This window comes from Phaethon aethereus, assembly GCF_964289735.1.
Source record: "Phaethon aethereus genome assembly, chromosome: 4".
Lineage (NCBI taxonomy): Eukaryota > Metazoa > Chordata > Aves > Phaethontiformes > Phaethontidae > Phaethon > Phaethon aethereus.
Genome location: NC_138578.1, coordinates 56,337,243 through 56,353,013, shown reverse-complemented (window position 1 = coordinate 56,353,013; position 15,771 = coordinate 56,337,243). Strand labels below are relative to the sequence as shown.

At 40.8% G+C, this 15,771-nt stretch overlaps 1 protein-coding gene across 1 annotated transcript in view; it reads left to right on the top strand.

Moving 5' to 3' along the window:
- GABRB1 (gamma-aminobutyric acid type A receptor subunit beta1) overlaps positions 1-15,298 on the top strand; it is a gene marked incomplete at its 3' end in the record, with an annotated part of 138,904 nt that extends 123,606 nt beyond the window's left edge. The window contains exons 6-9 of the mRNA XM_081998852.1: positions 6,076-6,213; positions 6,321-6,473; positions 7,775-8,025; positions 14,951-15,298. Of these exons, the coding sequence (XP_081854978.1) occupies positions 6,076-6,213; positions 6,321-6,473; positions 7,775-8,025; positions 14,951-15,298 (890 nt within the window). The remainder of the gene's footprint in view (positions 1-6,075; positions 6,214-6,320; positions 6,474-7,774; positions 8,026-14,950) is intronic.
- Positions 15,299-15,771: the final 473 nt, after the last annotated feature.

The following is a 15,771-nucleotide window of genomic DNA, read 5'->3' as shown; positions in this document are numbered from 1 at the left end:
AAGAGGTACTCTTGCTCATGAAAGACAGAAGATAAAGCATATTAATGTGCATTTCTGATTGTGCACTGCATTATATTTATTATAGGCTCAGTAGGTCCTTTGACATCACTGGCATAACCCAGTAGAAAGAGACAAATAAACTGGTACGGCATTTTCAGTACAAGTTTGACTACTTATCCAGAAGTCTTCAGTGTTCCCATCTATCGAGACTACAGTGATACTGAGAAGTCCTGCTGTGTTAGTCATTAAAGAGATATTAAGCAAAACCAAACAATTTCTCTCCCAAAGGACATTCAACCTTGTATCCAGTCTCAATGGCAAATGAGATTTTAAAAGTTAGAGGAGCAAAAAATCATAACAAGTAACAATGAACCAAAAAGGTGTTTGCACAGTAAGGTGAGGTTATAATTCACCCACTGAACCAGATTAGGATGTTGCAAGAGTGACTTTATGCTGTAATGACATTTATTTTCTGCTTCTAATGGATAGGAAGTGATGTCTCCAACTGAGATGGAGCAGATTGCCCCATATATTAAGTTTATTTTTATTTGAGAAACCTACTTAAATAACTGACAATTTGTAGTACTCCAGCAGTCTAACCAAGTTTTCATTTGGGTCAGTATTGCTGAGGCTAAATTCTGACTCATACCCCCAGTTACAATTTGCCATCTGCCTATAGACAGTATTTCTCAGTGAAAAACAAAGTCACTTATAGATACAAACACCCACACGAACACAGGTGGCAGGGAGCCTTTTCAAGCAATTCTATCACCTTGATGTGAACTAGTGACATTGCTTTCCAAAACACATCTTCAGATCTGCAGGGCCCTGTTCACATATTTGGCTTAGGTTGAAATAGTACAATAAATTTACCACTGTATGGACCACCTCAGTGGTGTGTGGAAGAAATGTTTTATCTTCCTGTTTGAATACAGTCATAGGAATAATAATTGTGTGAAACAAGAAAAATTATATTGTAAGAATACATTGGGCAATGAAGACTAAGTTGTTAGGCAAGGGATGATCTGGTAGTGATGGAAGAGGGTTGGGTTCCAGCCTCATGTCCTTACACAAGGCCAAATATTCCACATAGAGTGGAAATATTATTTTGAAATGCCCTATTTAGACTCAGATCCCTAAGGCAGAGACCCTGTTGTTGGGTGTTTCAGAGCTGCCTACCCCGGAGAATCAGAAGGAAAATGGGGTTCCATTTGGACATCTCTGTGGAATTGGTAGTAACAGTAGAACCATGATTTTATTTGCTAAGTTAATGTAACACAGATCTTTATTTATCCCAGAGGTATTTGAGATGGTAAGTGCTGTGATGGAAAATAAAATAGCCTGGTGACATTAACATCTAATACACTGTTAACCTCAGCTATATCACAATGTCAGCAACATTTCTAAAATAGTTTTTTTTCTGTGAACAGCAAGATTTAGACATGACCTATTTCTTGCCGTGCTTGAATCTAGTTACTTTTTAGATCTGTGGTACTTCTGCCTAAGTGTTCTCCCTTAAACTCTCAGCTGCTGGTCTGGGGCCGGGGGGCCGGTGGGGGAAGTGTTGGCACGTCAAGGACTATATTATCATTTCTAGCCATTATTTCCAAGGAAGCAGAAGTTTAGTATCTTGAGTTGGGCAATTAAATGTATTTTAATGGTTTTGAAGGTGGAAAAGAATCTAGAAAGGAAACAAAGGCTTAAATAGATCAAATAATTTTCATTAAACTGAATTAGTTAAAATTTTATTAGTTAAAAAAGAAAAAAATCTTAGCAATCACTTATTATTTAGGTCAACAAAATTACACGGAGAAATCCTGGGAAAATGGTTTGATTAAGTGGGCTAGACTGCTAGGGATGTCAGCCCAGAAACCAGGACACGTTTGCTCCAGGAACGTTGAGCGAACGTGTTTAAATCCCAGCGCACCCCCCGCATTAAGTCCGGCCATCAGACACCGCCGCTGACATTAAGCGACCCGGCGCCCACCACCGCCCCGAACCGCGGCTCTCCTCTAACGCAAGCTGATCGCTACCCCGGCCAAATTCGGCAACAGGCGTAACCCCTCCGGGATCGCACGCCCCGGGCCCGGCGGGGAGCGGCCGGCAGCGGCGGCGGGGGGGTACGGGCGGCGCGCCGGCACGGCCGCCACCGCGGAGCGAGGGCGCCCCCCCGTGGCCTCTGCGCCGCGCCACGCCGCCGGGCGGAGCGGGGAGGGGGGACGACGGGACACGCGTGGCCTTCCCCGTGCCCCCTCGGAGCCGCCGGTGCGTGCCTTGAGAGCGCCGCTGGAGCTCGGCCACCGGCGGCTCCCACGCGGACAAGCCGCTTCTGATACTTAGGGAGCGGGCGTAACTGAATCGGATTAACTCGTTATTAAGTCAGTTGAATGTTATTAATGTCATGTTCTTGCATATTTAGGGAAATAATTCTAGACTTCTGCAGTTAAAGTTGCAACCACTCTTGACACCTCTTAGGCACGTACCTGAAATATTTCAGGTTCCCGACGTTTGACTTCTATGCGATTTGCATGCAGACATCCCCGTCCAGTTGTAAGTATTGCTCGCTCTGGCACAAAAGCAGAGGCACCCCTTTAAAGCAGTGACATGGATACGTACGCAGAGGCAAAAGGATGACATGGAAAAAAAGCTGCCGAGGGAATACCTGGGCAGCACAGATAAGTTCAGTGAACAAATCAGCGTGTTAGAGCTGGCCGCTGCACAGACTAGACCCACCACTTCTAGCACTGAAATAGCTTTTCTTCCATTGCAAATGTTAAAGGCATATGCTGCCAGAAATGAGGCTTTATCATTGCCTGCTAGTGCTGCTCCACACTGAATGTCTCTTAATTTACACCACTTCGGCTCCTCACTTGAAGACGCTATCCCCTTCAAAAAGGAGAAGTGGTGATCGGTCCTCTGCTAACTCTGTTCAGAGCTGAGATTGGTTGCAGTCTTTAAAACACAGCCAACTATGTTCCGCTCGAGTTTGCTCGTTTGGAAAGCAAAAAGCAATGTCAACGCCTGTGGAATACGAGGACCTCCAAGCCCTGCATCTGCGAGTCATCGTCAGCCATGAAAGCAATGCTTCTCACACACCTCGAACAATGTGCGAAGAGTGTAATGAAGGGCATCACACAACAAAAATTGTATCACGTCAGGGAATGGACTGCCTGGGGACAGTTTACACTTTGTTAGTGTCTAGCAGAGTTATTACAATGACTGTCAAGGAAACCATGATCGTGCTGAGGTTCTCTCTGTACAAAACCACAGGAAGACGTTCCTACTCAATTACTCTTTTTAGAAAAGAGCGCTAACAAATATGAATGCTCCTGACTGAAAAACATCACTATCCCTTTCTCATAATTTCCTCCAGCTTTAACCAGAGTGAATTCAAGGAACAAATCAGCATATTAGAAACAGCAGTAGCTCACACTACATTAATATTTTGTAGTATTTGGAAGTCTTTTTTAAGTTTGTAAAAATTAAAGACATGGCTTGCCAGCAGTGATGGCTTGTCATCAGCTGAAATCTTCCACACAAGGTTCTTGCTTCTGGTCAATTGACTTTATAACCTTGTAATTCTACTTTTCATTTAGCAGCCAAAGTCATGGAAACCTTTGCAAGACTAGTGAAAAGCCCATTTGCCAACATCACAAAACTCTCACAACCTGTTTTTGTGAAGGTCCAGCACCACCACACACTGTACCAATAACATGGTGCGATCCTCTTGCAGGAAGATGTGCCTGTTTTCTTTTTGAAACCTGCCCTGTGATATCCCAGGTGCTTATTGGGTACCATTATGGTTTTATCAACTAAGTCTACAGTAATTCACCTTTGGGGAAGGGAATTTTATCTTCAGCAAGGTGCCCAAACTATTCCCTCTTTTGTCAAGAAGGCAGAGAGACTATAGAGAGGCTAGCAGAGGCTGCTTAAAGAGACAGCAAATAAAGTCAGGACTTGCTGAGGACTGGAGATGATTCCTCTTCATGCCCCAGTGTGCACTGGATGAGGAACCAGCACAGCTGGAGGGAGGGGTGTGAAAAGAGCCTCAGCTGATGATGGCCCACAACAGAAGAATCAGGTTCACTGTTTTCTTTCAAACCCTGAAGCAGAATCCAGAATTCTCACATCTAAACCTTCACCTGGCTGACTTTGCAGCAAGTACCTGTGCAACATCTGGATAGTGCTGCACCTTTCTTCTTTCTAAGTCTGGCCCCTAAAGACAAAAAGATACCTGTGACATGTAGAGGATGTCTGTGTGGTACTGAGACAGGGTACCGACAGTACCCTTTCAGTGTGAGAGGACAGCTTACCATTTCCTCTATTTCACTGCACCTTTTTTAAAAAGGGAAAACATTCAAAAGATTTTTTTACAATACAGATTTGCAAGAAAATGAAGTTAACACTTCCCTCACAATCTTAGTCTTGGCCTTTTATGCAGATTTAGTCTTCATTCCCTCCTTTACTCATTCTGTATTACACCCTACACATGGCTCACGTTGGTTTGTGTGCAATGCCTTTAAAACAGCTACTGAAGTCCCACTACCAAGCAGCTGCCTTGACTTTTGCAGTAAAAAGCTCTTGGCTTCTACCTGGAAGACATGAAAACCAGCCACGGAGACTGCCCTGTGTGACAGCCCTGGGGTGGTTGATTTAGAAGAAAATCAGCATAAGTAATGGGAAGCACAAAAGTTTTAAGCAGACAGCAGCAACCCATATTGCACAGGTTAGTACGGTTTCAGGAGCAATTCAGGTAGTTAGCAAACCATGGCACTGAGCCGTTCACAAATAAGCTGTGTGAGCACTTAACCTTGCTCAGCCCATCACTGTGTGTTTGCATCAAAAGATATCTGTTCAATAACTGCAGACCTTCCAAGCAGTCCTTTGAGCTCGGCAGCAAGTGGGAGCTTCTCTGATTGTCACCGGGGAAACTATGGACCCGTTCTGCATGTGGTCAGCCCTCCAGAGATGACGCTATTACCAGGCACTATCATAGGGAAAGACATCTCAAGTCTAATTTCCCTAGCTAAAAATTGCATTACTGGTGCATAAGAAAGGGTAAGTTCCTAACTCTTATAGGCTTCTGATGCTATGGCTGGCTCAGTTGGCAAAAATATTGTCAAGTTTTCTTAAGCTTTGAGTTGAAACACATTTTTTTATTTGATCTGTGTTATATGATTTAAACCTGATTAAATCTAACACCTTGAGGAAAAGTCTAAAAATAGATTAGATCATGTTGTCTCCTTTGGTAGATATCTGGAGAAAGTAGTAAAATGCAATAAATTGAGATCAGTTTAAATATTAGTTCAAAAACATCATAAATCGTGAGGTTTTTTTGAAACTCAGTCACTTTTGAGTTTAATCAGAATGTGTTTGAAAAAAGTAACAATAATGATAACATTCCTAGTGGTGGAATGGCAAATTAATTTTTCATTAAATTATAAATAATCAACATCACTATTAAAAGGAAAGGAAAGGAATGTGCTAGTTTTGAAGTCAATAGGAAATACTTCTGTGATAAGAAGATCAAAGATGGCATGGTCTAATTAAAACAGAAAATGCTGCATGAATATCAAAGGGATACCTACAGCTCAGATAGACATTGTCAGGTAGTACAGACACCTGAATTCTTCTAGCATCATCTTTGCCTCCACCAGCCCCAAATTCTGTACTTTGAAATGGACTGCATGGAAAATCAAATGCAAAGCTGGGAACTGAACCTAGTTTTAGCATCAGAACTCCTCCTAAAGAGTTTAAAAGTTTCGCTGATGTTGTATCAGTCTGTTGGTAAACTGAGAAACTCAAGACTGAACTAAAAGTAGTAGTATTAGAGCTAGCTAAAAATTGTTCTTTAATCTTAAATTCTGTCCTTTTTTTCTGTCTTCTCCCTTTCCACACCCAGAAGCTTCCCCTGGGTACAGAGGAAGCTACATGGCTTTCGTACAACAGAAATGTCACACAACAGAAGGCTGAATTCCTGATTAACAGCAGCTCCTTTCACTTTAACCACAACTATTTAAGCCAAGTAGTAATGCAAAAAGAGAAACCAATAGTCAAATGGTGCCTCTGTTTCAGATGGATACACTACTGACGATATCGAATTTTACTGGAATGGAGGAGAGTCTGCAGTAACGGGAGTTAATAACATCGAGCTCCCACAATTTTCTATTGTTGATTACAAGATGGTATCAAAGAGAGTGGAATTTACAACAGGTAAGCACTGGCTAGTTAAAAAAGGTCCCCCCAACTTTCCCCCAGCCAGAAATACCAGTGTCTAACTTTTGTATGGCATTAGTCATTATATGACTTCTTTCTTTCAGGAGCATACCCTCGATTATCACTTAGCTTCCGGCTTAAAAGAAACATTGGATACTTCATTTTGCAAACCTATATGCCTTCCACACTGATCACAATCCTGTCGTGGGTATCTTTTTGGATCAATTATGACGCCTCTGCAGCCAGAGTTGCTCTAGGTAACTTCTTTTCAAAATCACTGAACTACATAGATACTTCTTGCCTTTGAACAAAGTAGCACCATATCCATACAGCTGATTGCAGCAGCACTGGCTGTGATCTTACACATGCAGAGTAGGGTTTTCGTTGTCAGGAAGGCAGGAGGGTGTCACCTTGCCTACATCTGAAGCTCTTGCTCTGCAGTTAGGCTGGGATCCTGACTGACTTCCAGTGGCCATAGTAGTCTTTGGATCAGGCCAGAAGTATCTCGCTTCCAAACTGAAGCGTAAAGGTCTAATTCAGGTTTCTAAGGGTATCTACATCCTGCTGCATCAATATTTTGTTGATGTTAAAAAGCATCCTCTCAGGCCAGATGTGTGGCTGGAATGAATATACAAGATCCTACTGACATCAGTGGAGATATACCAGCTTACATCACATAAGCCTGTTTTACCTACATAGTTGCTTATTTCCCATACCGTGTTCTTTCCTACAACTTGCCATAAGAACCAATATCTTCTGCCACCACTTGCACCTTAGGGCAGGTATGCTTTTCAAATGCCAGAAAGCCTTTTTGTCCCACCTCTATTTTGTCCCATCTGTCTGTAAATTCAACTCATCATACCTGTGCCTAGAGCTATTATCTAGATGCATTAACGACCCGTGATTATAGCAGGCTAAAAAATAATTTCATCGAGCTAAAATAAAACAAAAACAAAAAAAAGGAAAGAAAGAATCCTGCAGTGATGGATAACGTGACAAGATGGGAATGCTTTACTTCCAAGAACCCCTTTAACAAGCAAAGCTGTTTTGGCACAAGTATATCACCTTTTCTTCATCAAAGGCCATCATTTGATGATAAAGTTCCCCTTGCACCTTTCAGTCCTCTGTTTTGAGTCAAAAGCTAGATACTTATTCCAGCTTCCCGGAGCAATGCAAGCCACCCTCTGGGGTCAAGCAGTGCTACTGCTGTAAATAAATTGAGAAGCATTTCCTCACACAGAAAGAACAGCGATCAACTCTTTGCTATCCAGGTCAGCTAAAAACACATTCCCTAACAGCATTATTGTAAAAATTAAGGAAAGATGTAGCAAGATAACCTGAAATTTTGAAGGCTATTTTGCTGACTTTCTGTTGCCAAGGCATCATCTTTCCCATTCCTGCAAAACGCATTCCCTTGGCTGTTAAGAATCTGATCACATAATAATTAAGCCACCGGCATGAAAAGTGCATGGTAGCTGGGCAATGCTGCCATTACACCTTTCACGCTCAAATCTCCTTCCCTGTCTTGTTAGTCAATGCCCTTTTCTTCCTTTTGCAGGAATCACAACTGTGCTGACCATGACCACCATCAGCACACACCTCAGGGAGACTTTGCCAAAGATTCCCTACGTCAAGGCAATAGATATTTACCTGATGGGATGCTTTGTGTTTGTGTTCCTGGCCTTGCTGGAATATGCCTTTGTAAACTATATATTCTTTGGGAAAGGGCCCCAACGTCAAAAAAAGGCAGTGGGAAGGGAAGGACGTGCAACAGGCGAGAAGAGCAGACTGGAAACTAATAGAGTCCAGGTAAAATGTTCAAGCTGACTTTTCAAACGTTATTTCTGCTGTGATAATGTTGATGTGTATGGTGTTAGAGATAAATGCAGTTTGAACACATATGCAAAAGCATGTAAGATTGTTTAGAGCAAAGTCGTATTTTAAGGAGATTACAGCAACATATAGTTTGTTCCATCTTCAACTGAAAACAGAGTAAGAAACTACAGAAAATGCAAATGAATATTCAGAACAAGAATTTCTTTGCAGAAGAAATACAAGGGGTACAAGGAATTTAAATATTTACCATTTCAACTGTATATTTTTTTGCTATAGAAGGTGGTATAGAATGAATGTTTATTATATAGTTCCTCTTCACACACAGAAACTTCACCAAAACTAGAAAGCAAAGACAGACACTGTTGCTGCAGTGCGTCTTGAATGAAGCCCACACCGCTGAGCTTTCAGGAACACAAGGAGGATGCTGCTAGAGTATAACAGCTTTCACAGGTGTTAGGATTTTTCCCACAGGCTAAATTCAAGCAGACCACAGCTACCCCCTCTTAAAAAAAAAAAAAAAGCCAGACAAACTCCAGGAAGTAAGACTATGGGCATTTTTTACAGGGAGAAGTTTAATTTAGCAGCATATCACTGAGCACTTGCAAACTTCCACAAACTATTCCAGGTTTTCAGAAATAAACACTTCCCTCGGGTGTATTTGGCTGTCTGACTCGGAGGAAAATACACATACTAATGAGCCAAAAACTTTATTCTGCTCTCTGCTTTTCATACAATATATTATATTAAAGTATTAATGAGGCCTTACCCAGGCTGCCCTATCGACTTCTGTGCTGTTGTGGCCTAAGGTGATAACACTTGGACAAAACTATATTTGAATTCTCTGTTCAGCTTGAAGAATGAGAGACTAAAACTCTAACAGGTAAGACATTAGCTTGATGGATGGTTGCAACTTCACATACATGTTCAGAAGCTCTGTGATATTTTATTAGTTTTAGAGTTGTGTGTCTTGTGTCCCAGCAGCCACACCGCTACGGCGAAGCTGCGACATCATTAACAGAGTCGTCATGCTCTCAGTCCCAGTGAACTCATGAGCCCGTTAAAAGTCCTTACCCACATCCACCTCCTTTCCCAGCATGTAGGAGATGCTTTACTACAGTGGGTGCAGAAATTCAGTTCAGGCTTGCAGCAGTCTCCAAGGTCCCACAAAGTATTGTCCTCCACAGAGCAGAGGAGACAAGCCACCCCGTTACGGATTGTTGTGGGCAGATATTGTCTATCCAATTCTATGGAAGATAAGGAAGGGGGAAAAAAAAAAAACCCAACAAAACCCAGAAACTGGGACCAGCCACCACAACAGCTCCTGAGCTAACCCAGCCTAGGGGAGAACAACAACAGCAAAGGGTTCATGATGAAGAGGGAAGCAACATTTCTTCAGAGGTCAGCCTTGGCTATATGGGCCCCAGTGCACTGAACTGAGTGAAGAATGAGAAATTGTAAAGGATAAGAGTGCAGGTAAGCTCTTTTTCCTACATATTTGGAGAGTTTAACTAACAAAAAGCCCTAATTCATGACTAAAAGCTTTTGTTTAAATGTTACGCTGGCAAGGATTACACTGAGACCAGACCATCAGAATGGGGTGGAAATTATTTACAACCACACTTGAACTTTTCAGAGCACCACATGCATACACCAGCATTTTTCTGCCAGAAAATGTAAGGCATAGATGTTTTGTACCCAGATTTGTAAGCGTTCACACTTTAGACTGCAATTCCATTCTGAGACTGAGAATGCTGTAAGTGAACAGACTGCTTTCTGCCTGGACGGTGCTGGTTTGTGATTTTAAATATATATACATATACGCACATACACATAGACACACACATTAATGGATATCAATAGGTTTTGTTATCCCACTGGAGATACATCGATGTGAGACCTTGTGAGCACTCGTTTTACTCAGCGTGGAAATGCTGACGTCCAACAGCCGTGTTTCTGTCTTCAGCAGGAAGAATGCAGATGACCGGAACAGTCAGACTGTGTGATCTCTAGTGAAGACAGCTCTCAGGCCCTCTCCAAAATCTTTTGATATTATTCACTGGTATTATGATGGTCTGTACCAGGGCAGGGGAAAGTTTTTTGGAGCACAAAAGTAGTACAGCTGTAAGTATGTACAGCTGTAGGATACTTTTTTCCTTTTTACTCTTGACCCATACCATTTATCCATACAGGGACCAAAAACGAGTAGAATATATGTAACAGTGCTTCCTCTCTTTGTGCCAGGAGAAGATACTGCTCATTCCCATCTGACATACAACCTCCACTACTAAAAGAGTTCAACTTCCTTCGCCAGATAACAAAAGCATTAGACATGTGAGCAACACTCCACAAACTGACCGTGATACTAACACAGTATAGAGAAGACCAGCTGGAAAATGAAACTATCCTGCTGTTTCATATGTGGCTGTTCCTTGCTCTACAGACTGAAGAAAGTGGAAATGAGGCCTCTCCAGTTTCACAATCTATGCCATTTTAATTTTTATTACACAAAAAATATAAATTTGTAGAAAACAATCTTGCTGTTCTTTTGAATAAAGCATAAACACTGCTTATATCTCCTTGTCTGTTTTTCAAAGCTAGATGTCACTGAGGAAACCACCATAATTATGGATAAATAGGACAAACCACCCAGCAAGAAAATAATGGTCCATGCATGCAACTGCTTCTGTTTCCCCAGCATCACACCTTCCTTTCAAACCTTCTGTGAACAACAAAACACCTGGGATGGAAAGCCAGAGACCAGCCACAGATTCCAAGGAAAACACACAATTTTCCAGTACAGTGGCTACTGGAAGGAGAAAAAGGAGTGAGCACACAACCATACAACTAGCTCAACTGAATAAGTTTTTCCCTACTGAGCGTAACCTGTTTCTTTGCAGATCAGATTGTGATACCACTACTGCATTGTTCTGACAAGACAGCTTGTATGTAACATGGCCCTTTCATCTTAAGAGAAAGAAAAGATGTTTCTACATTGAGACAAAACAAAAGTTCTTTCCATTTAACTCCCAACAGTTAAGGTAAAAAAAGTAGGTAGGTAAAAACCTATTGCAGACAGCACTAAGCATTTGAGACCCATCCTCTGTCAAGGAATGCCAACATGTTCTTTCCATAGAGATGACTGACTACTTTTTATGTGGCCAACACAGGATTGTTGCTTTGAAGGGTTTTTTTATTACTTTAACTATTTTACACTTACAGTATCATTTAGATGCCCCTAAGCAGGAAGCTCACTTTCTAAGTAAACTCACAATCCAGATTTTTATTTCTTTTTACAATGTTTCCTGAGCATACATCAAGGCTTTTCCATCATTGATGAAGATTCATATAGATGTACCTGTGCTGATTTAGGGTTTAGGTGATTCCAGTGCAAAGAATTAAAAATCTATAAAGTTAATGTAGATACAAACTCAATATAAATACAAACATCATTACAAGAAGCATCACCACATATAACCATCTGAAGAACATCTAAACTTTGTTAATTATACCAGATGACTAACACAATGTCAGTTTTAGATGCTTTGACATCCTTCTCACATATTCTTCATGTTATGTTCAAAAGACAAAAAAACCCACCAATTCTTCTTCAGCTTTCTACAACTTTAGGAAAAATTTCTGCATAGTACAAATAAGGCAAACTGTATGTTCATGCAAACACACATTTAGGCTCAGAATATCTGTTAAGCAAGAAATCCTGTTTCCATCTGAGCAATGGTCAGTTTATGTAATAAGATTTAGGGCATTCCAGTTAAAGAATAAGGTGGTATTTGAAAGAATAAGTGGGTTCTATCAGAGCAAGGAAGAAGTACACTGGGCCTGATACGGCTCATCTTTCCTATCTAAGGAGGGGACTGAGATACTCTACTCCTAAGCAGGCAGCCAGCTAGCGGGCCAGAAAACTGGGCAGACAGAGCCTTGTCTCTTCTACCCCCATTTTTTGTCATGCCATCTGACGCAAATGTGTCAAAGACTGTGTACAACTGCAGTACATACCTGATGCGGGGAAAGAGCCTTATCACTGAGACATGGGGTGCAATGAATCAAAGCCTGCTGACTGTTTCTGCTGCACAGGCTTCCTCCAGCACAGGACCAACAACAAGCCCCTGGTAACCTTGAATTAAGTACGGGAGAAAAGATTTTAAGAGAGAAAATTTACAGCATCTACTGTGCGCATATTTACTGTTAACTCCTTCTAACATTAATATAAACAAAACTAACAACAAGTCAAATTACAAGGAATTTGCAAATTTTTCAGATTCCTACGGGAATTTGTAGAATTCCTATGCTTCAGTTACAAAGCCTCAGCTGCACAAGTTTTGAGAATGTTTTTGAGTGAACTTCAATAAATTCTGAAAGGGTTTTTAACAACGTGCGAAATTAACTATTAGTCCAGCTTCATGTCACACAAGCAGAGAATTTGACCCAGGTACATAAGAAGAGCTTTTATACTTCTCTGAGTTAATTTATCCAAGATCAGTGTAAGGCCCTTTGCTCTGAATGGCAAAGACTGCAATTCAAAAGCTGAATTGCTTCATGATGTATACAAATCAACGCACTTAAAATGATTTAAATAAAACTAATTTTAAAATACAACAGGTGCATTCATAACACTTAAAGTGGGAATTCATATGCTGCTTGGCTTATAATAAACTGTCAGGGCATATTATTTTAAGAAACATGCCTATGAATCACTTTATATCGTAGGCAGTTATGAGTTGTCTTCACAAAAGAGAAGCCATAACAACTGCTTAATGATGCGTGCACCACTGTTACTACTATTCTAAGACTGAAGTAAATTAGCTTAAACATTAGATTATGTAATCAAAGACAGCTCAAAGAGCTATTTTGTAAAACTGGGAAGAAAAGGTTGACCTATCAAAACTTCTGAGAATTAAAAAAAATTCTCTTTTTACCTGGAGACAACTCTGAGATCATTGCTTTTTCCACAGAAAATGTCAGAACTTAGGAGTAGTGAATAGTCCCATAGTTATAGCAGTCCTCTGGAGAGTAGGAAACCCTAGCTTAGATCTTCCTTCTGCTTAAATTTGAAGACTTGACCTAAAAAGTACAACCTGGGTAGCCCATACCTCAAGTAAAGACTGGAAACACCATGCTGATTTGCGACCATCTGACCTCTCTAACCCAGAATTTGTGAGCTTTTTCCACCAAAACAGTGGTGGGACGTGGAACGTTCCCACTGAATGCTCATTTCAGTGTGTACAGAATCAGTTGCTAAACCTGACTAGAGCATTTTCTATCTGTGGTGACTTGTTATTCCATTTAGAAGACTTTTTTCCCCACAGCTCTCCTGGGTGGCTTTTGTACAAATATCCCCTTCACTTCTTTGTTTTCAGTTAGTAAGTGAGTAGTCTGGCACAGTGCAAATACGCCAACAGTCATCACACATTTTCTCCTTCTAGTGACAGGAAGGAACATCTTCCACGCTGCCAGGTGGAACAGAGACTTTCTCTGGCTTCCAGCTTTCCTCTGCGGCAACCCCCAGAGACTGGATTTCCTGTGCTCTCCTTGGAGTTTTTCTCAAACATACTTCAAACCTGCTGTAGATTATTACACCATTTCCTAGCTCTGCTATGTCCTGCTAAAAATGTAAAGCTCAGGGTGCGAACAAAGCGTTGCATATCACTGGTACTTCACAAGACTAGATATTATCAATAAATAATTTTTTTCCCCCTTGGTATAAAGGCATCCCCAGGCAGCTGTGGTATAGACTGCAATGTATTTGGGGTAGGTCCAAGGCCACAGTTTACAAAAAACAATTTTAATACTCAAGCCTCAAGGCAAAGTCTTTGAAGTTTCATGTAAGATGCCTGTGACCTGATGTGTATTTCCCTCATATGAGCTCCAGTGGATGTTTAAATATCTGGGAATTTGAAACGTCTAGAAAGTCTTTATGGAGAAGTCAGGAATCATCTTGGAAACATCAAAAAACTTTTCCTAAAAGAGGTTTTACTACAAACATGTAGAAAACTAAAGATGAGTGAAAAGGTAAACGCTTTGTAGTAACGCAGCCATTCATGGTTAATTTCATTAATACATAAAAAAGGCAATGATATTAAAATATTTTATATAAAAATATATATGTTGTTTGCACCAGACATGTACATAACGATTTCAGTTTCCAGTTCTTTACTCGGGTACTTAAAACAGTGCCCTGAATAACTACCAGCACAACTAAAGTAAACGATAACAACTGCTTCTGGTACTGACATATAAAAATGCAACTGAATGCTAGGTTTCATTGAGTAAAATGGATTATTCTACCTGTACGTGAACAAGTTAATGGTATGCTGCGGCAAGCAGGGATTTCCATCTCTGCAATACAGTAATTCTCCAGAAGTAATTCTCATCACAAGCATATTGTAATAACTGATAAAATGCACATGTACCTATGTGTTCTTCGTATGATGAAATCATTGTTACAAAACTGTTCTTGAAACTAACCTACAGCACTGTATAAAATTGACAGACACAGCAACTTTTTTTTTTTTTCCACCTTGAGTACATGAAAGTTTAGGGTGTCAGGTCACCAGACATTGAAACTCAGTATTTCATAAAGACCACCATCCAAGTTAAAGATAAAATTAGAAAACTCTTACTTTACAGGGGATGAGATAACTAACTGAATGAAAAGGTCCCAGACCAAAGAGCTGGGTCAGAATGGAAGATATTTAGGTGCCTAACAGATAACTTTACACCAGTCAGGAAAGTGTATTTTCACTTCTGTTGATCCTATACAAGACTGTTACTGCAGCCCCAGGAGCACCTTGGCAGTAGAGCCAGAAGGTACCTGTCCATTTGGGAGACACCTTGGGCTGGCTGAGGAACTTGTCTAATTCACATTTCTTTCTTGACACAGGTTGATCCCCATGGAAACATGCTGCTTAGATCACTGGAAATACGAAATGACGTCAGCAGCTCAGACGTGTTCACGAGCCTCCGCGACGCCCGAGCCACCACGTACACATACGACAGTGCCAACCTGCAGTACAGAAGAGCCACTTCCAGCAGAGACCTCTACAGTAGGAGTGGTCTGGACAGGCACAGGCTTCATAAAAAAGGACACTTACGAAGAAGGGCATCCCAGATCAAAGTCAAAATCCCTGATTTGACTGATGTTAATTCGATAGACAAGTGGTCCAGAATGGTCTTTCCCATCACATTTATTCTTTTCAATGTTGTTTACTGGCTGTATTATGTCCACTAATTGATGCAATAATGTTACTATAGACTAACATAATTAGACTTGTTTCTTTTCCTTCTCAATTTTCTTAACTCTGAAGAACTGCAGTAGCCATGTTACATGTTCAAGGTAAGATACCCAGCCATTGAATACTTTTAGGTTTAAGCTTGCAAAAAAAACCCCAACAAACCAGCCTCACCACATTCACATCAGAATAGTGCAGATCTGCCCTTAAAGAGCATCTTCAGCAAAAGTGCTATTCCTCAATTTTTACAAAGAGTTTGTGCCTCACCCATGATCTTTCTGTACCTGCTTTTATCTTTTTTTTTTTTTAAATGGAATAAAAATTAGTCTCACTGTGTTTCTTACCTCATATTGGCAGCCCACAGCAGCATGCTTCCAAACAAGACAGTAAAAGAAATCAAAGTAGTAGTCATGTCACAGTCTTTCAGCATTTAGAGTGTAATGAAATTTGAAATATTGGAACTATTACATCA